Source organism: Sceloporus occidentalis, unplaced genomic scaffold, assembly GCF_023333645.1.
Source record: "Sceloporus occidentalis isolate IW3139 unplaced genomic scaffold, rSceOcc1.0.p SCAF_10, whole genome shotgun sequence".
NCBI lineage: Eukaryota > Metazoa > Chordata > Lepidosauria > Squamata > Phrynosomatidae > Sceloporus > Sceloporus occidentalis.
In genome coordinates, this window is record NW_028316990.1 from 30,627,137 (window position 1) to 30,649,368 (window position 22,232).

Below are 22,232 nucleotides of genomic sequence, written 5' to 3' on the forward strand. Positions count from 1 at the left end.
GCTCTTGTTGGTTGGCTTTGCTAAGGAGGCGGGGCCAAGGCGCGTTAGAGGAGGCGGGGCCAAGGCGAGAAGCGCGCTCCTGTTAGTTGGCTTTGCTTGGGAGGCGGGGCCAAGGCGCATTGGGCGGTTCCAGAGACTGTCGTCACGTGCTCCTCCCTCCGCTCCTGATTGGCCCTTTCTCCGCCGGAGGTGTTGTCGGACGTTTCCGGCGAGGCCACTCTGCGGTTAAACTGTCCTGTGGTCGGTTCGCTCTGCTCTTTGAGGAAGGAAGGTCCGGTTTCGTGGAGCGGGGCCTGGGAAGCGTCGAAGCGTCCAATTCCCTGAGGTAAAACCCCAGCGCTGGGGCTTGGAGCTCACTCTTTAAGGCAAAATGGATACAGAGCCCTAGAGGCCGATAAACTACAACTCCCAGAATCCTTTAGCCTTGAGCAGCAGGAGACAAGCTCACGAACTGGAAGTCACTCGGAGGCTGGAGTTCAGCGATTCATCGCAACTGCAATCATTCAAAACCGGAGAGGAGAAGGCTTAGAGGCGAGAGAGAGCCCTGTTTCAATACTGGAAGGGGTGCCATGTTGAGGAGGGAGCGAGCTTGTTTTCTGCTGCTCCAGAGAACAGGGTCCAGAGCAATGGATGCAAGCCGCAGGGAAAGAGATCCCAGCTCAAGATTCGGAGGGACTCCCTGAGAGTAAGAGTGGCAGGCGTTGCCTTGGATCCTGGCGGAGCCTCCTTCCTTGGAGGCTGGATGGCCCTCTGTCAATGGGGATGCTTTGACGGAGAGTTCCTGCATGGCAGAAGGGGGCTGGGCTCGACCAGGGCCCTCCTTGGGGTCTCTTCCAACTCTAGGATTCTATGTCCTGAGATAGATCTATATTTGGTGCGATTTCAGTGTCAGAGTGTGGGCTGGAGTGCTTTGGATTCGGGGGGGGGACTTACGCATTGCTTTGGCTGGGAGGGGTCAGTCTCAGCAGGGACATAGCTAGGATTTTAGGAAGGGGGGGGTCCAGACTAAGTGCCGCCATTATAATGGGGCTTGAGTGCGATGGCGCAGCAGCACACGCCATTCATTTTTCTAATGGAAGGGGGGGGGTCCGGACCCCCAGAACCCACCCACCCCCCCCCCCCGGCTACGTCCCTGGTCTCAGCTTAGGAGCTGGGCGAGGAGACATGGCCGATCTTGGAGCCTTCAAGCTGACTGTTTAATGGAACAACAGAACTTGATTGAAGGCTCCAAGGCCGGCCATGTCTCCTCGCCCAGCTCCTAAGCTCAGACTGACCCCTCCCAGCCAAAGCAATGCATAAGCCCCCCCCCCCCGAAGCCGAAGCACTCCAGCCCCAGCAAAAGCCCACGCGGCAGGACCCCTCCTTCCCAGCACTAGTTCCCACCCTCCATCCCTAAAACGCAACCGCATTCCAAGTCTCTGCAGGGCAGCCTCTCAAGGGGACTAGGTAACCCACGCCTGGTCCAGCCTAGCACTACATATCACCATCTACACAGGCTACGCGAAGCGCAACCCAGCGTCCACAGTCAGAATACGTCCAGTAGAACACTTCAGGACTCTTTAACAGTCAGGGAGGTATGCTTTCTGGAAGAGATGGGTTTTCACAGCGCCTTTTTAAAGGCGTCCAGAGCAGTGGTCCCCAACCTTCCTAAAGTCGCGACCCTTTAATACAGTTCCTCACCTTGCGCTGACCCAAACCCATGAAATTATTTTCATTGCTACTTCGTAACTGTAACTAAATAGGCGTTTTCCAATGGTCTTAGGCGACCCCCATGAAAGGGTCCTTCAACCCCCAACAGGGACGTAGCCAAGGGGGGGGGGTTTCTTGGGGTCCGGACCCCCCCTTCCATTAGATAAAACGAATGGTGTGTGCTGCCGCGCCGCTGCACCCAAGCCCCATTATAATGGTGGCACTTAGTCTGGACCCCCCCCCCTTCCCAAAATCCTAGCTACGTCCCTGCCCCCAAAGGGGTCCCAACCCACAGGTTGGGAACCACTGGTCTAGAGCGGAGATAAATCGAATCTCTTCCGGGAGATGATTCCAAAGCGTTGGGGCCGTAGCTGTAAACGCTCTTTGGAGAGTGGCTGTTAATCTCACTTTGGGATGTTCAAGTCGGAGCTTCCCAGTTGTTGTGAGTGCGGGGCGGATTGTGTAGGGAGAGGCGTTCCCTCAAGTAACTCGGGCCCAAGCCATGTAGGGCTTTAAAGGTCATAACCAAAACTTTGTATTGGGCTCAGAAGCTAATCGGTAGCCAGTGTAAAGATTTTAATACCGGTGTAATATGGTCCGATCTAGGTGTCCCCGTGATCAATCTGGCTGCAGCGTTTTGAACTAACTGAAGCTTCTGAACTTGGTACAAAGGTAGCCCCATGTAGAGCGCATTACAGGAATCTAAACAAGAGGTTACCAGAGCATGTACCACAGTTTCAGGGTCCTTTCGGTCCAGACACGGGTGCAATTGGCGTATCAGCCGAAGCTGGTACCAAGCACTCCTGGTCATCGTATCCACCTGGGATGATAACTATAAGGATGAATCCAGGTTTATGTTCCAAGTTATCTTCCCTGCTCAGTTTCATAAGCCGTGACCATACAATCTATTATTATGAACCTGACGAAGTGACGGTGCTTGTTTCCTTTGGCTCTTAGGACACAATGTCGGAGTTGAGCGACGAAGCCAGTGAATCCGAATTCTTGAACCGCAGCCTGTCCATGTGGCACGGAGTGGGTCAGATGGTCTGCCACCAAGAGCTGGACGTCCCACTGGATCTCCACACAGCAGCCTCCATTGGCCAGTATGAGGTGGTCAAGGAAGGTATTCAACGGTAAGTAGCAGTTAGCATATAGTGTCCTTTCAGTAGTGTTTAGCCAAACTCATTCCAACTGCTGCACAATTGATATGTGGAGAGATCTTGTAGCACATTTGAGACTGACAGGAAGAAAGACATTGGCAGCATGAGCTTTTGTAGACTTGAGTCTACTTCCTCAGATGCAGATACGTTACTTCCTCTGAGGAAGTAAACTGAAGTCTACGAAAGCTCATGCTGCCAATTTCATTGGCCTGATACAGACAGGCCAAAATAAAGCTGCTTCAGGTCACTTTGGAGGTATGCTGTTTAAATGATACATGTGTCCTAAGAGTCCAGAAGACACACCAAAGCAAAGCAGCTTTATTTTGGCCTGTCTGTATAGGGCCTTTCTTTCACTTAGTCTCAAAGATGCTACAAGGTCTCTCCACATACTGATTCCACGGATTAACACGGCTATATCTTTGTACAAATGATAGTTGAGTATGCAAGTATACATGCAGCAGTCTAAGATCAAGAGGAGATAAGACGTCACTGTTTCATATTGGCAGATGTGGAAAAGGGCATTTTTAAATGTTCCTCTTTACTAAAACAAAACGCTACTCTTTACTTTTTTTATTCTACACTTGTTTCTAACCAAAAGGCTAAGACGTATGTGTAGACAATAGTGCTTCCGGGAAAACTGACTTATAAACCACTGTAAAAGCAGCCAGAGGAGAAAGACATATAATAGCCATTCATTATTTTTCTGAAGAGTTCTTCCCATATGGCCCACTACTACAACCCATGAAGCCTTGGAGTAGTGCTTGTCAGGGTGTGCCTTCATTTCACTGTTTAAACTGAAACCTAATCCTTAATAGCTTGGTAGGCCCTGCGATTACAACTGTCTCCCACCTGTAACTATGCACTCCAATGAACAAGCAAAAGTAGTGACGAGAGTAATTGAGTGAGGATTCTCCTTGTTGTTTTTGCTCCTTAACTTAAACCTAGAACAATCATAACAGCGAAATTTAAAAGAAACATTTAATAGTTTGAACTTAAGAAACTGAACAGGTTAGAAGGTAGCCTTTCGTGTTTATAATTTGTGGTAGTTTATGATACTCATTGAAAACTGATTGTTTTTATCTTCCAGCAAGGAGACGGACCTGAATCAGCGGAACTGTGGCGGCTGGACCCCGCTCATGTATGCCTCTTACATTGGTCATGATACCATTGTGCACATGCTGCTAGAGGCTGGTGTGAATGTGAACGTACCCACACCAGAAGGGCAGACTCCGCTCATGCTGGCTGCTAGCTGTGGGAATGAGAGCGTTGCCTCATTCCTCCTCCAGGTGGGTACTTGTCAGGGTTGTGAAGGGGACCAGCTATGCTTTCCAACTACACTGTCAATGTTTAACATTCTCTCTCTTATACATTCAGCTAAATCTAGCTGTTAGTCCCAGAGTAGACTTAGATTCATTGGGAACTTAGTAATAATAATAATAATAATAATAATAATAATAATAGGATTTATTTATATGCTGCCCAATCACTGGGAATCCGGGCGGCTTACAACAGAGGGGATAATAGATGGTTCCCTGCCCTCAGGCTTACAATCTAAAAGACACGACACAAAAGGAGAAGGGAATGGTAAGGGAGGAGGAGATCAGGTCCAGCATTCTTCTCTCCCTCTGAGGCCTGGACCAAGGCAGATGGACCGGAGGGAGGGCTCTTCTTCTTCAGGCTAGCCCTGGTGGAGCTGGGCCTGCCTGGTCACCTACCTCGCAGGCCAGAAGATGACAGTTATGGAGGGAGGTGTCTCTTCTTCCAGGCTAGCCCTGGTGGAGCTGGGCCTGCCTAGTCAGCTCCCTCGCAGGCCGGAAGATGACAGTTATGGAGGGAGGAGTCTCTTCTTCCAGGCTAGCCCTGGTGGAGCTGGGCCTGCCTAGTCAGCTCCCTCGCAGGCCGGAAGATGACAGTTATGGAGGGAGGAATCATAACTAAACACTTAAGTGTAAATAAACACTTGGGTAAATTTCGTTGATGCTGTGGGCCTACTGTAGTTGGGAATGTCATCTAGCTTTAGCATGGCTATGAGCATTGGTGAGGATATTCATCTATGTCTGTTATTCCTGATAATGAAAATAAGTGCAGAATAGCTTGTTTTTCATGAGTAAGAAGTACAGAAGATTTGTGCAATGACCACTGAAGGGGAGATGGCAGTGCAGTTTTCCGCAGAGCTGGCTTCATATTCTGTCCCAACTTTCTATTGTTGCAGATCCCTGGGGTTCTAATGCAGAACATGCAAACATGGCTTTGTTGACGCACAGCATATGTGCAGTGCTGTGCAGCTATGTCCTTGCTTGTCATGTTTGAATTTTGCTTGCCAAAAGGGGAGATCATCATCTGAGACAAAAATCATATGTAAACAGCACTGAACTACGCATGTCTCTTTATGGTTTGGGGTGATGTGGTCCACAGAGATTTATCAGTTAATCTGCTTTTCTCAGGAGTGGGCTTAGTTTCCACCTGTACTTCCATCTTGTGGCACATAAATGGAAATACGTTTAGTGGTGAATCTCTACTTGTGTGTGAACTGGTCTGTGTCTTAAGATCAAGCTTAGTGACTCTGTTGTGTGCTGTCCATCTCTGAAATTAAAAAATGGCTATGAGAGGCAAAGCCGTCACAGTGATGCCACTGAGAATCTGGAATCTGTGGGTCACATGTGGCTATCCCCACAACCTCTGTTCTACAGTTTGGCCACTTAACCCTCCAGAGGTTGCCCACCTCTATGCTAGCCCTTCCTGAAATGCGCACGTTTTTAAGTGGTTCATGGATGGGAAGTACATTGACATAATAGTGCTCTCTTTTTTGTTTTTGAAGCAAGGGGCTGAGTTGGAGATGCGGGACATCCATGGTTGGACTGCTCTTTTTCACTGCACAAGTGCTGGTCATCAGCAAATGGTCAAATTCTTATTGAACAATGGAGCTAATGCCAATTGCAGGTAAGAGAGAGGCCAGAGAAAGGGCTACTTTTTGCTGAATAGCTGAAGCTGTTTCAAGAAGAATGAGTAAATGTCATAACAAAAATATATCAGTCCTATATGGGTGAGTTTTTGGAGGTAATTATAATAGAGGCCCAATACAGACAGGCCAAAATAAAGCTGCTTCGGGTCACTTTGGAGGTATGCTGTTTAAATGATGCATGCGTCCTAAGAGTCCGGAAGCCACGCCAAAGCCATGATTCAGTCCTAAGGACTAGAGCACAGCTTTGGCGCAGCTTCTGGACACTTAGGACACATGCATCATTTAAACATCATACCTCCAAAGTGTCCTGAAGCAGCTTTATTTTGGCCTGTCTGTATGGGGCCATAGATTAGTATTAATATATACAAAATTGTATGGAGACTACTTATTTATCTAGTTGCGCAATGTAACCATTTCCTTTAATAATAATAATAATTTATTTATATCCCACCTCTCCCTTTCTTTTCCATTTTTGCCAAGATATTAATATTCCATATTCTTTTAGCTCTCCTCTCGTCTTTCCTTGTCATGTATTTCCTGTTAAATTGTCTGGAGAAGTTTAGTTGAAGAACATGAGCGATATATTAAGTACCTGTAACCAGAAGTGGCGCAGGCTTAGAAAATCCCCAGAAGATTGCTTTGAGAAGAGAGTGTGGCAGAATCTCTCAAGGAGTTCGATAATATCTGGAAGATGTTTTGGCCTTCTTGGTCTTTCTGGAGGCCAAGATGGCCATAATCAGCTTCAAATAGTCTGGGATAGCAGGGCTAGAACAAATCAGTACTGAGACCGTGAACAGCAACTGCTAGTCAAAGTTTTTGTCCCAGGTGTTTCCTTTTCTTAGTGGTTTCTTCTTTCCTTATGCACATGTGTGACCAGCAAACCTCCGTCATGTTATTGATTACATACCTTGTAATCTTGACTCTGGCCTTATGGGGAGCTTTGTCTTTCTGTTGTCCAGGGAACCCCTTTGTGGATACACCCCTCTGATGGAAGCAGCCGCTTCTGGCCATGAGATCATTGTACAGGACCTTCTCAACCATGTAAGTATTGAGTTTTTCAATTAATTCAAGACACAAGTGCTCTAACCCAGTATTTGACCAGAAGGTTGACCGGTTTTAATTTATAGCCTGCCTTTCTCCTTGTACAGGATCCAAGGTGGCTTTCAGTCAACTAAAAGATATTTGTACAAAAGTTAAACTTATCAAACAACAGCGTGGTTAAAAAATGCAAAGTTGAAACCTTAATGAAACAATTAAAATACAGTAAAGAAAGATAACCCCATTAAAAGCTCTTTCTACCACATGAACTGTAAGCCAAAGGCTTGCCTCAGTAAAAAGCTCTTTGCCAGCAAAAAAAGGTGGAAGAGGAGGCCAATTGAATCTCCCATAGGAGGCTTTCCCATAACTTGGATGCAACCACTAAGAAGGCTCACTCTCATCTTATCAAATGTGCCTGTGATGGTGGTGAGACTGGGAGAAATCCTTCCTCTATTGATTTCAAAACTCAGACAGGCTCATACTGTTGAGATACGGACTTTCAGATAGGCTGCACCAAAACCATATAGGGCCCAGAAATGGACCAGTAGTTGGTGAAGCTGTTTCAACACAGGCCCTATATGGTCCCTATAACAGCTGTGGTCAGTAATCATGGAAAAGTTACTTTCTAGTTACTTTCTTCAACTCCCAACAATCACTCAGGGGCCATGCTGGCTGGTAGTTTCTAGAAGGTGTAGTGACAAGAGTAATTTTTCCAAGCTTTTGCAGGGGCTTGTAGAATCGTTGCCTCTGCTATCCCTGAAAGCCTTGTATGGCTCCTCTTCCAGGCTGGCTGGAGCCCTGAATGGGATTGCTCTTATTACAGTAGCTGTACATTACTACAATTTGGTAGAGTTCTCATTCATTTTGTCTGTTTTTGTATTGAAATGGGATGTGTACCACATTGGTTTAGAGCTGGGGCTGCCTGCTGGGCTATCTAGTCAGAATATCTCTCAGGACAGCTGAAATTTTTGCACTACAGTGCAAAACATTTCAACCTTCATGCTGGGGAAGGGGCTTAATAGTGAGGGCCACTTCTGAAAGATATGTGGTCTACAGCAAGTCTTGCTGGATGATAATCTTTAAGTGGGTCCAGTGAAGATGCTGCATGGGAGTATTAGTTTTAGCTCAATTTAGACTGCCCAACAACTTGAATCCCTTGAAACTTGCAACAAGAATCCTACCAGTAAAACTGAACAATGCATGCTTCTTCCCAACAGGGTGTGAGAGTGGATGTACGGGACAACAGCGGAGCCACTGCACGGACCCTAGCCATGACATATGGGCACATGAAGATCGTGGGGCTGATAGATCTGCATACAGCTCCTGTGCCCAAAGTCCTCTGCAGGGGTCCAGGTAACTGAGGCACTTTGTTACAGGCTTTCAGCAAAAAGGATCTTTGGCTCATTAGACAGGATCCTAGCTTGCCTCCTGTATTTCTTCTTTCTGATGTTTGTATTTTTACTGCACTGTAGATTAATTGTCTCTTTCTTACCTAGATATATTTTTAGAGCTGTCATTTTCATTTCTTAGAAATGTTGCTGAGCCTTGCCTCAAAAAGCATCGGATCTTTTACTACCATTTCATCTCTGCTTCTTAAGACTGATAATTATTGAAAAGCTGTTGATGTAATATGATGTACAGTGCTAGATTGGTCGCTTGATAACATTGGCTCCTTGGTGCTTGCACTCAAGAGCCCTTCCCTCCCAAACCTCGCCACCGAGAAATATGATGTACTGCATATGTAAAGAGGAGAGGCCAGTAAAGACTCTCTGGCTGGTTAGCAGGCATTCTTTCTGCTCTCCTTTCTAATGTGAATATTTTTGCAATCTTAAGCCAATGGGTGACTTCAATGTGTCTTGCCTTATATTGGACCTGCTTCTCCTAAGGAGAGACCCAAGGAGTATAGAATTGTGTATAGAATTATGCTGTCAGTGACTATGAAAATAAAGATAAAAAGTAGGCTGAAAAAGTGCATCTGTTGAAGGCTGTAACTTAGTAGTTAACTATCTCTGTTCGACTTTTAAGTAATTTGACTCTCTACATGAAACGTAGCAGTGCAAGGCCAGGAAGAGATTTACAGACAGTCTAGCTGTTGATTAATACAGGCTGACTAAATACAGGAGTACACTTAGTTCGGAGGTATCTTACTAATTCTGTGTAATATGGGATAAACAACAAGCCCAGCTTATCATGAAGCATGGATAAGAATATACTGACTTCTATCATGCCTAAGAATGGCAAAAGATTCATGGGGAGGATGAAGAAAGATTGGGGACTGCTTTGGATCCTTTTGTCACAACAAAAGCAGTGGGGCTAACTGTATGCATTTTGACAATCAGGTAAATATGAAGATCTGAGCTCATCGGATGAGTCCTACTCTGCTCCTCAAAGGCAGCGTCCTGCTCGCAAACCCAAAGGCCCCAGTATCCATGATGGGCCTCATGCCTTGGCCAAAATAACAGCAGTCAGAATTGGAGGGAAAAGCCATTCATGTCATGGTGAGTTCGAGCTTCACTTTCTCTGCTACGATAAAAATGGATGCTTAGTGACAGCCTGTTGTTTAACACTTTGGTTCTGATGTCACCTTATCAGGATCGACTCAGCCTGGCATCCTTTGGAAGGTTGCTAAAATGTGTATCCAGCTTGTTGGGGGCAATTAGCTTACACTTTGTAAACTGCTCAGTACAGTGCGCCCGCGCTATAGGCGGGCATCCCATACGCAGCTTCCAGCTTACACGGAAGCCGCATGACGGGAAACTGAATGGTGTGCGCGCCCGTGGCGTGTGCACTCTCCCGCACCGCAGGCATGAGCTCCATTCAATCGAATGGGACTTGAGCTTACGCCCTATTTGGCTTATGCGGGGGGGGGGGGGTCCAGAACAGATCCCTCGCATAAGCAAGGGCGCACTGTACATTTGTAAGCGCTATAGAAATATACTTGCTATTGCTATCAGCCTGGTGGGAGAGCTGTTGAGGAAACTTTATCCTATTCTATGAGATTTCAGCTTGAAATTATCCTATTAGAATTACTCATAGAATCATAGAGTTGGAAGAGACCACAAGGGCCATCCAGTCCAACCCCCTGCCATGCAGGAAATCCAAATCAAAGCATCCCAGACAGATGGCCATCCAGCCTCTGTTTAAAGACCTCCAAAGAAGGAGACTCCATCACTGTCCATTGAGGGAGTGTGTTCCACTGTCAGACAGCCCTTACTGTCAGGAAGTTCTTCTTAATGTTGAGATGGAATCTCTTTTGCTGTAGCTTGCATCCATTGTTCCGGGCCCTAGTCTCTGGAGCAGCAGAAAACAAGCATGCTCCGTCCTCAGTATGACATCCCTTCAAATATTCCATGTAGCCACAAGGACTAGTTTTGTAGCTTGCAGAGAGCAATAGTTTTGAAAAACTGTTTCTGCCCCCAAAGTTCCCCCTGGAAAGGCATAGGCAGCAATCCTGTATGCTTTGGGGCCTGGCACCAGTTCAGGATCCAGTTTTTCAAAAATTTGAGGAGCTCCTCAAAGGCTCCTCCAACTACAATCCCTTTACTCTTCATCAGGTAGTTGCCCCCTTTCAGGATAATATTTGTATAATTGTGAATTGCTAAATGAATATTTTCTGTTCATTTGTTCACCTCTCTTCCTCTCCCTTATCCCCCTTTTACACACAGAGCAGGTCCCTCCAGAAGGCTATGTTACTTTTAAAGATGATGGAAGTGGCTTTGAAGGAGGCAATCTCTGTTACAGAGATGTCACCTCTCCTATTAATGAGCATGACGTGGAAAGCAGCAGCAGCCGAGGTAACTTTAATTCTTCTAAACTAAGCCACTGGCGTGACTGGTCAAAGTTTTCCACTTCAGGCCCAATTGTCCAGGAAACCATGATGTTAGCCCTTTTGTAATGATGTGTATTTTGTGCTTGAATAAATAATCAAAAGAAATCACTATCAGTAAACTTCAAAATATTGATAGGGTTTTTTTTTTCTTTCACTAAGCATCTGTATGCTTGAGTGTGGAAGCTCACTGTTTACTTATTCCCGTTTCAGAGGACAGTTCTTCCTTCACCAATGACTTGGCCACCATCATGATCAAGAGCAGCAGCAGTAGTGAAGGTTTGGCGAATGCTGTAGGGATCAGCAGTGAGGGTTCTTTGGAGAGCAATGAGGTAGGTATACCATGTGGCTCTAAGTGGGCTGGAGCCCAGGGTTCTTGGCGCACAGACTGCTGAAAAGCAGGGTCTGTCCTATAAATAGAATAGCCAGATGTATATTCTCAGTGGGGGAGAAATGTGAGGAAGAACAGCATTAATAGGTACCAGACAAGCCAAAATTCTCTAGGCTACTGTTCCAGCCTGTGGTGACTCATTTCCCTATGCTTTTTACTTGTATATTAGAATGGAATTCTCTGTCCTTGATTTTCTTGTACTCTGCATTCTGACACATGTTCCTTTCCTATTTTTATCTTTAAGTTTGTTTTAGTGGAGATCTGATTTGTAAATCTTAAAAACCTTGAAATGTGATGTTTTTGGTAACTCATGCAAAACATTGGCAAGCAGCTGCAGTGAACATCAAAATAAATGTTAAATACACAACCAGTGTGGGGTAGTCGTTTTAAGGTTCAAATCCCCGCTGAGCTATAGAAACCTACTGGACAAGTCCCACTCTCCCTGCCTCAAAAGAAGGCACCACTTGCTATAGTTGGACATCACCTGACAACCTTGTCATAGGTGAAACCTTTACCTTTTACTGTCCTCTACCAATCAACTTTCATGAAAGGGTGACAGCTCCCAAATTGGAGTCAAATAGGTTGGATCCTTTACCCTTATAAACACTCAAGTAAAAGCTAGACTGATGAATGCTCACAGTGGCAGTTAAGACAATAAGACAGTCTAAACATAGCTATCATTTGTATCCCATGTTTCTCTCCCAAACACATACCTAAAAACATTCTTATTTCCAACCTCTTTTCACTTTTTGGGGGGGCTAGTTAACTTTTCTGTTATTAATTTTGTCAGTTAATATTAACATGTAGATAGGAATGTACCTTGCCACACATCAGGGCTCTTTCTTCACAGATGTCACACTACAAAAAGATAATGATGCTCTTGATATATCATGATTATTCTTGTGATTTGCACTGTAGCAAATTCCACCACCACACCCCCCCCCCCCAAAAAAAAAAACAATAGCCACCATTTCTTATTTCTTACAGGATTCAGACAGTGCAACTAAAGTCTCCAACCGGAAACATGTCAAGAGCTATGTAAAGGCAAAAAATCGTTGTGGCAACAGTGACAGCCACTGGTTTTGCAGATCCCGGACATCTAATCAGCCGTTCAGTCCTTCCAATCTAGAGGCACCATCTTACACAGGACCCCAGGTAACATTATTAAAGCAATTGGAAAACCTCCTTGGCTGGGGAGAGTAACAGCAGGGTCCTCTTGTTCATATTCACTGTTTCATTTGGCAGTGTAATGTTCCTGCCCTATTTCTGTATATGAATGCTTCAGAATCCAGACAAATCTTCCTTCACTAGTTCCTTTATATCACTCGAGTTCCTCCAAGGATCTTAGAATAGCATATACAGGATGAGATAGGATAGATTGACAGGCTGGTCCACTGTTGGCTTGTAAACGTCATGACTGAACAGGAGTTTGGACTCTGTTCTCCCAATTCTTATTCTTGTTATACCAGAGTGTGGTAAAGTTATGTTTTTGGAATAAAACTTTCATAATCCACCAGTATAATTCTGGAATTGTAGTCTCAAGTAACTTCTCTAAGAGCTGTGTTATACCACACTTGATTTACTTTATATAAGAGCTTACTGTTTTGTGAATGCCTTGAGTTCACAGAAGTCTGATGTTGGCTGCATGTTTATAAGCAGAACAGTCAAAGGTTAAACAATGCCTGCTTACTATCTCTTGTCTTGGATTTCAAATAGTTATAAACTGTTCCTTCTTATTGTGACTTGCTCTTTCTGGATTGCAGGATCTTGCCACCTTCCTAGAACAAATTGGCTGTCTGAAATATCTGCAGGTGTTTGAGGAACAAGATGTTGACCTTCGCATCTTCCTAACTCTTACAGAGAGTGACCTGAAAGAGATTGGCATCACGTGAGTCTCTGGAGCTCTGTTTGGGAGGCTGTCAGCTAAGCCTGATGAGCAGCTTTTGATTCTTCAGATGTCTTGGACCGTTATTTCCCTAATCCCTTACTTTCGCTATCCTGACTAAAACAAAACACAAACAAGCTTCATTTATATACCGCTTCATACCGCCTAAGCAGTGTCTAAGCGGTTTACAACTGTAAGCTAATTTGCCCCCAACAATCTGGCTACTCATTTTAGCGACCCCAGAAGGATGCAAGCCTGAGTCAAGCTTGAGCCCTTTTGCTAGTCTTGAACTCGCAACCTTGTGGTTTTGAGTGAGTGGCTGCAGTACAGGCATTTAACCACTGCGCCACCAGGGCTCCTAGGACTGATGTTTGTTGATGGCCAGGAAAATAAATTAGGAGGGTCACAGTTGCCCATCCTTTGCTTAGCTGCTAAATACCCTGTCCTCGGATCATCCAGTTCTTGCTGTTAGAAGTTTGAATAAAAGGCTTCTTATACTGCCTGGCTTATTATACTCACTCAGTCTGCATACCCATTTTGAGGTATAAGAATGTAGAAAGCATCTCTGGAAAAGTCACAGTCTTTTTCACCCTGGCTCTTTTTTCCCCTTGTAGTCTGTTTGGACCAAAAAGGAAGATGACCTCTGCCATTGCTCGATGGCATAGCGGTGCCCGGCCTCCCAGTGATGCGTTGGAGTTGGCATATGCTGATCGTTTGGAGGCAGAAATGCAGGAATTGGCTATCCAGCTCCATAAGGTAAGAACTTGGCTCCTTAAGCCTATTGGGAAGTCTCTGCCTTTCTGTGGCCTGGCACACCTGTATATTTGTTTGCTGCATCTTGGGAGAGAGATATCTGTGGACACACAACTGAAATATGGGAAAGGTTTAGAAAGTAAGCTGGCACTCCTCCCTGCAGACACTAATATTGTGCAGTGGGTTTAGCAATAAGTTTTTAAATTCTTTGTGCACCCTCAACTTTGAATCCTCATCTCTTACACTTTTTGCCTTGTAGAAATGTGAGGAGGTGGAAGAGTTGAAGGGGCAGGTTTCCCAGGAGCAGGAGCTGCGTGCTGTGGCTGAAAGTTGCCTGATGGAGCAAGATGTGGCCTGGAGTGATGTCCAGGTGAAACTTCAAGAGGTGCAGGCTGTCACCAGAAGTGCTGGGATTCTCCTGAAACAAATGCAGTGAGTGCCACCAACAAATACCAGTTTTGCTTAGTTTGGAGTTACATTCCTTACTCTGTCAGCTCTTCTTCTATCTGAGGGGAAGCTAGCTTGATGGTTGGGGGGTATCACATATGCCAAAATGCAGGTATCAACTGGTCCTGCATGCTAAAGGTTTGGTACCATGGAACTGATTCTTTCTTCTGTTCCTCACCATTGACAGCTTGATGTAAGAGCTACACTCTCCCCTATTCTGTTTATTGTAATTAAGAAGAGTTGTAGTAGTCTGACTTCTGGAAAGTGTGTGTGTGTCACAATGTGTAAGACCAAATGTAACTCTTCAGAAACTCAGTCTATTTTGATATGTCTAGTTTAGCAGCAAAAAACAAAACCCTGCGTCTACCCTTGTTATTGCAATGACATGATGAGAGTGTGTGGGAGGTGCTTGACAAAATTTGAGATGCAGCAGTGGTGGGCAAAGAAGGTTTCCAGTAGGTATGGAGGAGAGGGTTTCAACCCTTATATGGCTCTTTTCATAACTATAGGAATAATAGAATAAACTAGCCAAAATAGTATGTGCCAGAATTCTGGGAAATATATGCAAAGTTTTTATCGTTAGCTCTCTCTGCCCATGGATTTTTTTAATCCACAGATTCAACCATCCACAGCTTAAAAATGCTTTTTAAAAAATACATCCCAAAAAGCAAACTTTGATTTTGACATTTTACATAAGGAACACCATTTCACTATGTCATTGTATTTAATGGGACTTGATCATCCACAGAGTTTGGTATCCATGGGGAGAGGGGTCCTGGAGCCAACCCCCAGTGGATACCAAGGGCCCACTATAGCTGCAAAATCTATGCATATTGCAGACTTTATCTTTCTAGGGTGCAGAATTTTAAGAGTTCACGTCCTGGAGTTAGAAGGGGAGAACTTTTAAGTCATAAGCTTCCCCTTGTTTTCATCCCCAGTTTTAGCACTTCTCTTTGTTTTGGCGTGTAGCTCCATTACTTTATTTTTGTCAGTGTTATTTCTCCAATGTTTTATTACCATGATTTATGATACTCACATGACATGGTCCTGGTCTCTGCTTCTCCACTATGTATGCACTTTATATTTTTATTCATAGGACATTGCTGATTATTTGTTTTCCCTCTCTGCTAGAGCCTGTCAGGCTGAACTGTCTTCTCGAATGAATCAAGAGCATATTGCTGGCTCATGGTTGGAGACTAAAGGACAGCTGGGAGCTGGTAAGTGAGACAAATACCAGGGAGGTTCACTGCTTCTCTTCTTTACAAGCAAACTGTACAGGCTGTTTACTTGACATCACCTTGCCTTCTGTTGCAGAAGCCAATTGAGAGCCTGATTTTGCTCATGAGTTGTTTTGTTTTACTACCACCATTTCCACTTCATATTTGGCACTATCCAGGCTGGTTGGTGATGCCACAAGACATTGATTCTTCTGGCTGATTCTTTGTTGTAGGCTCTGGAGGATGGTCGCCCACCTTGAAGGTGCTTAGTCTGCCTGAGCTGTCAACTCTTCTTGAGGAGTGTGTCGGGGAAATGGGTAAGGTTAATTCTCACATCCCCTTTGTCTGAAAATAAACAAATCTTCGGAGATAGTAGTGGAAGTTAGAGAAGACAGATCAGGAAGTGTATTAGTTCTAGAGGCGAATCCATAACTCCCACTTTTCAAACAGTTTTGTTGTTGTTGTGTGTCTTCAAGTAATTTCTGACTTATGGCAACTCTAAGGCTTGATGGAGTGAGATGTGGCCTAAAGCAAGACTATTACAGTGTTTTCTGGGGCTGAGAGTGTGTGACTAACACAAGTGGGGTTCTATGTCTGAGCTGGTCTCCAGGGTCCTAGAGTAATGCTGAAATCACTAGATCACACTGGCTCTAGGGTCAAACAATAGTTGTGTGACTCTATCCATTGGGTCAGTAAAAATGCAAGGACAGGTATGAAGAGAGGCTGAATATAGATTTGTGTAAAAAGTCTTGTAAGCTTAATCCTGGTCGTTTCCTAAGCTTAGTATGTGATCAGAAAAACCTTTTCCTTAATTCTTAGCATTTGCCTGCTTACCTGAGCCAGTATTTTGCAACCTGACCCTAGCTGGTGTATTTGCAGGCCAAAGAAACTAGATCCTGCAAACCCGAAATCTGCTCATCCCTGACATTAAGTTTATATGTCTCTCTAGGAAAAATTCTTCATTCTGTCAACATTAATCTTGAAAGGCTACAAAGTCCAGACAAAGGCAAGCCAACACAGAAGCAGCCCTAGCAGTGGAGGAAGGGTGAGTGGAAGAGTACCATCAACTGGGGGTGGGGGGTGGGAATGGGGTGTGTGATAATTTTGCCAACGGTATAGGAGTTCATAGCTGCTATCCCTGCAGCCTGTATACTGAGATGGGAGTTTTTGGACTTAAGACAGGGACGTAGCCAAGGGGAGGGTTCTTGGGGTCTGGACCCCCCCTTGCATTAGAAAAATGAATGGTGTGTGCTGCTGCGCCGCCGCGTCCAAGCCCCATTATAATGGTGGCACTTAGTCTGGACCCCCCCTTCCTAAAATCCTGGCTACGTCCCTGCTTAAGATCACACCAAACCCAACCAACATGGCCATTGGTAAATGTTTGTGTGAAGTGGAGGGCCAACTTAAGCAGTTTGCAGCCACAGAATCCGATGGCCATTGGCCTAAGCAGCTTTGATCTTTCAATTTGGATTGAAACAAATTGACGGGGAATAGATTTCTCTATGGCTCTTTAGTCGATGGCCTCAAAGTCAGAAAGGGAGGGTGTTATGAATTGTTGAATGGCAACAGTGCTGGGAGGGAGCGTGCCTTGAAACCCCACATGTAGTGTTCGTGTTCACCATTCTAGCAAACACAGTTTTCAGCTAGTTGGAACTCTGATCTGTTCTAGAAAGGTTCTTTCATTAGTATAAATGCTCTATAGAAGTTTGCTGCTGGAGGGTTTCATTGTTTGTTTGCTTACCTTGTAAAGAGATTTGCACCAACCTGCATTTCTGCCAGCACCAGCCTCCCTGCCCCTTCTCCCTTTAGAAAGCTTACTGAAGACCATTTGAGACTCATAAGGTTACCAGTCAAGACGCTTTTACAGGAGCAGCCACCAAAGGTAGCAAAGCAGGTGGCTCCGAGAGAGAGTGCCTGTTCAGTGGGGGCTCCTGTGTGTGGAATGCTGTCCCTAGGAAGGCATGCTTGGAGTGCCCCATAAATAGCCTTTTTATTCTCCCAGGTATTTTAAGAACTGTTTTGCTACTTTTGCATCTTTGAACCCCCATCCTGTTATTATTTTGCATTCTTTCATATTTGGTTGTCTTGATTTCTTCTCTGCTTTTAGTCATTGTTTTGTTGTATTGTTGCATTTTATGTTATAGGCTGTACGTAATCTGAGAATTTTTGATTAATAGGCAGATCAAAACTGAAGTAAGCATTTATCCCTGTTCTTGTATTGCCTCTTTACAGCCATTCTGACGTCGGGTGACTCTTCCACCCGGAAGCTGTGTTTTGCTTGGGAGAGTGCAAGAGTGAGAGAGATGGATCGACACAATGGGCCATCTCCAACGAGAGCTGTCGCTACCGGTCATGAGGAAAGCAGGTGTGTTGGTGCATAGAATGGGAGCGGAACCTGCTGGGTGATGCTGAGATGCAGAGCGTGGATCTGAACTTTGCAACGAAGCCAGGAGAGTTCAGAGCGGTCTCTCAAAACCCAGAGATGCCACAAATGCAGCCTGATTATGTGTGCTCCTTGCCATGGAAGGTGTCTGGTATTTATTGGGAACCAACCAAGTGCCTACTGTTCCAGCGCCAGATTCCATACCTGTCCCTTTCCTTGTGTCTACATGAGGAGATTATTCATCCCCTTTTTTCTGGAGTTGATCTGTTTAGAGAGCAACTGACTTGGAGACTGCAGGAGTCCAAAGACTTACTTGTGGTCCTGTCCAGTTGTGTTGAACCTGAGCATGTAGCTTGAATAGGCAGTGCAACAGAAGATGGGGGTTCTTCATGAAAGCCCATTGTGCTACAAAACAACATCCCTTCTGATTCCCCTCACTTGTTCCTTTGGTCCACAGTGTTTAAGTGGTCCTTCAGTAAATGCACTGTAACTAGTAGTGACCTAGTGGGGCTTTCTTGCTCCTAGTCTTCTGGCAGGTAACCTGGATCGTCGTTCTCAAAGTCTGTAATGTCAGGCAGTCCCTGTCAGCACCAATGTGGAATTATTACCCATCTTGCTGACTCCTTGTGCTACCCATGGGGTGGCTATCACTTTTCTCTACAGGACTGCAAACACCACCAACCAAAGATGACAGTCTGCATCTGTTCTCGTGGGATCAATTATTTTAAGGCATGGACGAGCTCAGCTGAGTGCTCCTGGACGATTCTAAATTAAAACCTGATGTTCTGAAGTGACTATCCCAGATTAAATGATGCTAGAAACTGCTTCCAGAGACATTGAGCTGAAAGTTCTTCTAGCCTAGCCGAGCTGACAAGGTGTTATGTGTTGCAAACACCTTGTCATTTTTTTGGTCTTTTTTTGGTGCAAGAGGAAAGTTGCAAACCATTTTTCTTTCCCATATCTGTATTTCATGTGTGTATGGCCATAGGGAGTCCGTGTACAAGGCTGTGTGCTTTGGCTAACGTCAGACCTGTATGATGGGAAGAATCAGGAATGTAACACAAAAATTAGGGAAGCGTGGTATCCTACCTGCTAAGTTAGTGGTTTTCAACCTTCCTAATGCTGCGACCCACAAATTGAGAACTGCAAAGGGGTCGCAACCCACAGGTTGAGAACCGCTGTGCTAAGTCATCCTAGAGCAGTGTGTTTGTTCTAGACAAATGGTGGATGCTGTGCTAGAGCGCATGCATCTATCCTTTAAAAAATACTCTTTCCATTTCACGTATTTTAATACAAATCATAACTGGCCTTTATAGGGTTCTTGGCTGCTAATAGCCTCAACTGAGGGAAACTGGTCTGGTATCTACTTTGTTCTGTATTCAGTTTGCTGTTTCTGTTGCACATTTTAAGCCTAGTTTCTCAAAGAGGTGATAAAATAATTTAAATGTTGTTGGGTTTTATGTTTAATATTGTGATGTTTTATGACTTAAAATGATTTGTTACCTTACCTTATACATGATAAGATGGTATTAAAATATAACAAATAGAAAATGAGCTTGGAGCTGAGGTGTATTGCTTCCAACTGGAAGAAAGCTTTGAAGGAATGAATGTGTCTCCATTTGAAAAGTAATAATTCCATTGGCTACATCAGCCTCCTGCACTTTGTGCATTTTGAACGTTTTGGATTATAACCCCCCTCAGAACTGAGATGTAAAATTGCTAGAGGTTGGGATAAAAACTGTATGTCTTGTTGGAGACCTGGGTTTGGATCAACATGTTTTTAATGGGTAGGAAATTGTGCTTTGAAAAAACAAGAGGAGCATTGTCTCCCAGAAAGCTGAACTGTAGTAAGAAGTGATACAGTTCAGGCATAGAGATTTACCACTTTCATCTGTATGTTGTTAGTTTTTTTTTAAATGTTGTGATCACTTCTCCAAGCAGTACTTTTAAACAGAATATCTGGACCAGTTTAAAGCCCAAAGTGCAGTGGAAGAGCTTGGCACCTGTCAGAGGTATTGTACTACAATGCACATCATCCCCAGGCCGTATTGCCATGGTAGCTGGAGGTGACAAGTGTTGTAGTACAAGATACATGGAGACCCATCACGTTGAGGACGGCTGATATGTTTACATGTCCAGTTGGAATGGCTGAATGTTTGCTGGAGCAGGTGACCTTAATGGTCTCCTTCTAAGGGTTGTTTCTTCTGCTTCAGGATGGATCTTGGAGAAGTGGCCGAACTGGGCCTAACTCCTGCTGTTGGGCTTATGGGTCTTAACACTGGGCTGTGGGAAGATATTTCCCTTTGTTAATGCCAACTCTTATTACCGTTGGTGACCAGATTTTAACATGCTATGCTTTGTGAACAAATCACTTTGACTCATAACTCTCCAAGGTGCTAATTCCCACAGAGACATTGTACAGTTGAACCTTGACTTTCTTGCATTAACTTTCATTGATGTTTCATTATTTGACAGTTTGCCATCAATACATAAATGGGATGCCCCCCACTTCTAGACTAGACAGCTGCTGCCTTTGGAATGAAGGCGCATAAGTGCCAGTGAGGCCCTGCTGCAATGCTGGTGCTCTTTTGCTCCAAAGGCCTTGCTGCTGTGCTCCTCCAGAAGCAGGGAAGCTTTCCAGCCATTGGGTTCTGCCTTTGGAAGGAGCAAGGAGAAACACCTTTCCCTTCCCCTCACTTCCTTCTAAAGGCAGAAGTGCATGGCTGGCAGGCTCCTTTGCCTCCAGGGAGCACAGCAGTCACTCCTTTTGTCTTTGGAATGAATGAGAGGAACAGAAAGAGGTTCCCTTCACTCCTTCCAAAGGCAGAAGCTGATGGCTGGCAGGTTCCCCTACCTTTGGGGTAAAAAAAGTAAATGTTTCCCTGTGACAAGGTTGTCGTGTCCGACTGTAGTGGAGTCTGACCTCTGGGAAGCATGTCTGTTTTATTTGATTTTATTTATGGGATTTATAGCCCATCTTTCTCCCATAATGAGATTCAAGGCATTCACTTCTCCTCTCTCATTCCCAAGGCAAAAAGGGTGACAGCCATACTCCCGGAGGCAGGAGAGCCCGCCAACCATCAGCTTCCACCTTTGGAAGGAGTGAAGACAAGTGCTTCAGCAGGGTCTCAGAAGTGTTTGTGCTCATTCATTCCAAAGGCAGAAGCAGGCAGCTGGAGTTTGGGGGACTAGGAGATATTCAAATTTTCCCTCTTCCATGGGAGTCCTGTGCCTCTAACCCCTGTTGCACGCATGCACAAATGCCTTAGCACTTTACAGAATTCTCCATTCTGTATTTTGACAGAAATGCAGTTCTGATCCATATATTCACAGTAGCAGCCTAATTACCCACCATGTTCCTGTTTAAGAAAGCAGATCACCTTAGGAGTCCCCAACCTTTTGACCATCTTCCTTTAGTTATAATCTGAGCAAAAACAGAGTAACCGTATCAGAGATTATAACATAGGAATCACCTCCTCATAAATTTTCATCTTGATAGCTCTCTCCAGTGCTGTGAACAGAGAGCATGTCTGGAAAAATCATGTCTGGGAGGCTTCTGTTGATGGCTCACGCCTGAATTTGTGGAGCAGTTGCTTCTTTATATGTTCACATAAACCCTCAGATAATGGATTATTGGAGGTAAGTGCTACTCTCCGTGTTCTATTCTGTTGTACTTACTACCTCCCAAGAAAGGCCCTGTAGAGGAAACAGAAGCCCCCAAGCAGGTTCCAGAAGATACCAACCTTTTATCCTTGAATAATTGTCTTCTCAAATTCCTCCCTCCAAACCTACAGTTCTTCAAGTTCTATTCTATTTCTGTTGTATCTGAAGAGATCTGACCACAGTAATGAGAGCTGCGCAAAGTCCACATTTGGGCTTCACTGACTACCAGAGCCATGCATTTCCATTCCTGATGGTTCCCCACCACTACCAAGGAGCATTTCGTCTACAAAAAAGTGTTTATTTACATTTTAAAAATGTGCACATGATGCTTATATTGTATGAGCACCTGCTTCTTCCAGTCCAGGGTGTGTTCACATAGAGCCATGTTCTCCACATTTTTGGCTCCTGTGCCATAGGGTTTCTCCCTCAGTATAAAATTTAAAGGGGGGCCTAAAGCCAGTCAGCATTGTGAATGTCAAAATTGCCACACTAAAGCAGCCTTAATACTATCTCCTGCCATCCCACTTGTCTCTCTGTACCAGAGCTGTCAATATTTAGGCATGGGACTGATTTGTAGAACCAGAACCCTGGTTGCGACAGGGAAGTTTTACTCTTTCCCTTAGGACAATTACTGCTTCTAAACAGGAAAAGCAAGCAGAGAGAAATCAATGCACATTAGAGCTGGTAGTTGCCTCCACCATTGTAACTGAATAAGCTGTCATTCAGTTCCCTTCACCACAGTAGTATGCTCTTTAGAACAGCTTGAGAATTACTGATGTATAGGATAGGAGGAAGAGATCTTTCTCTATTATATCACC

At 44.7% G+C, this 22,232-nt stretch overlaps 1 protein-coding gene across 3 annotated transcripts; it reads left to right on the forward strand.

Moving 5' to 3' along the window:
* Nucleotides 1-223: 223 nt before the first annotated feature.
* On the forward strand, nt 224-20,135 carry ANKS3 (ankyrin repeat and sterile alpha motif domain containing 3). 3 transcript variants are annotated; one of them, XR_016282508.1, is made up of 18 exons: nt 224-325; nt 2,647-2,822; nt 3,937-4,135; nt 5,668-5,789; nt 6,771-6,852; nt 8,067-8,202; nt 9,189-9,347; nt 10,515-10,643; nt 10,889-11,007; nt 12,054-12,221; nt 12,830-12,954; nt 13,566-13,707; nt 13,964-14,136; nt 15,283-15,368; nt 15,602-15,685; nt 16,318-16,413; nt 17,601-17,733; nt 18,415-20,135. XR_016282508.1 is itself a non-coding variant. In XM_089540663.1 (17 exons), exons 2-16 carry the CDS (start codon nt 2,653-2,655, stop codon nt 16,398-16,400), a joined length of 1,977 nt encoding a protein of 658 aa, XP_089396789.1. In that variant the 5' UTR covers nt 224-325; nt 2,647-2,652; the 3' UTR covers nt 16,401-16,413; nt 17,601-20,135. The 3 variants fall into 3 exon arrangements, 1 of the variants encoding a protein (XP_089396789.1); XM_089540663.1 differs by having other exon boundaries at nt 17,601-20,135; XR_016282509.1 differs by lacking the exons at nt 16,318-16,413; nt 17,601-17,733; nt 18,415-20,135 and having other exon boundaries at nt 15,248-15,368.
* The last annotated feature ends 2,097 nt before the right edge of the window (nt 20,136-22,232 follow it).

What these genes read in the sequence shown, in the direction of transcription:
- ANKS3 (XM_089540663.1), top strand. Translation starts at nt 2,653, where the DNA reads ATGTCGGAGTTGAGCGACGAAGCCAGTGAATCCGAATTCTTGAACCGC. An exon ending in TTGCCTCATTCCTCCTCCAG is followed by an intron (nt 4,136 to 5,667) that starts GTGGGTACTTGT and finishes TTGTTTTTGAAG; the next exon opens with CAAGGGGCTGAGTTGGAGAT. An exon ending in GGAAAGCAGCAGCAGCCGAG is followed by an intron (nt 10,644 to 10,888) that starts GTAACTTTAATT and finishes TTCCCGTTTCAG; the next exon opens with AGGACAGTTCTTCCTTCACC.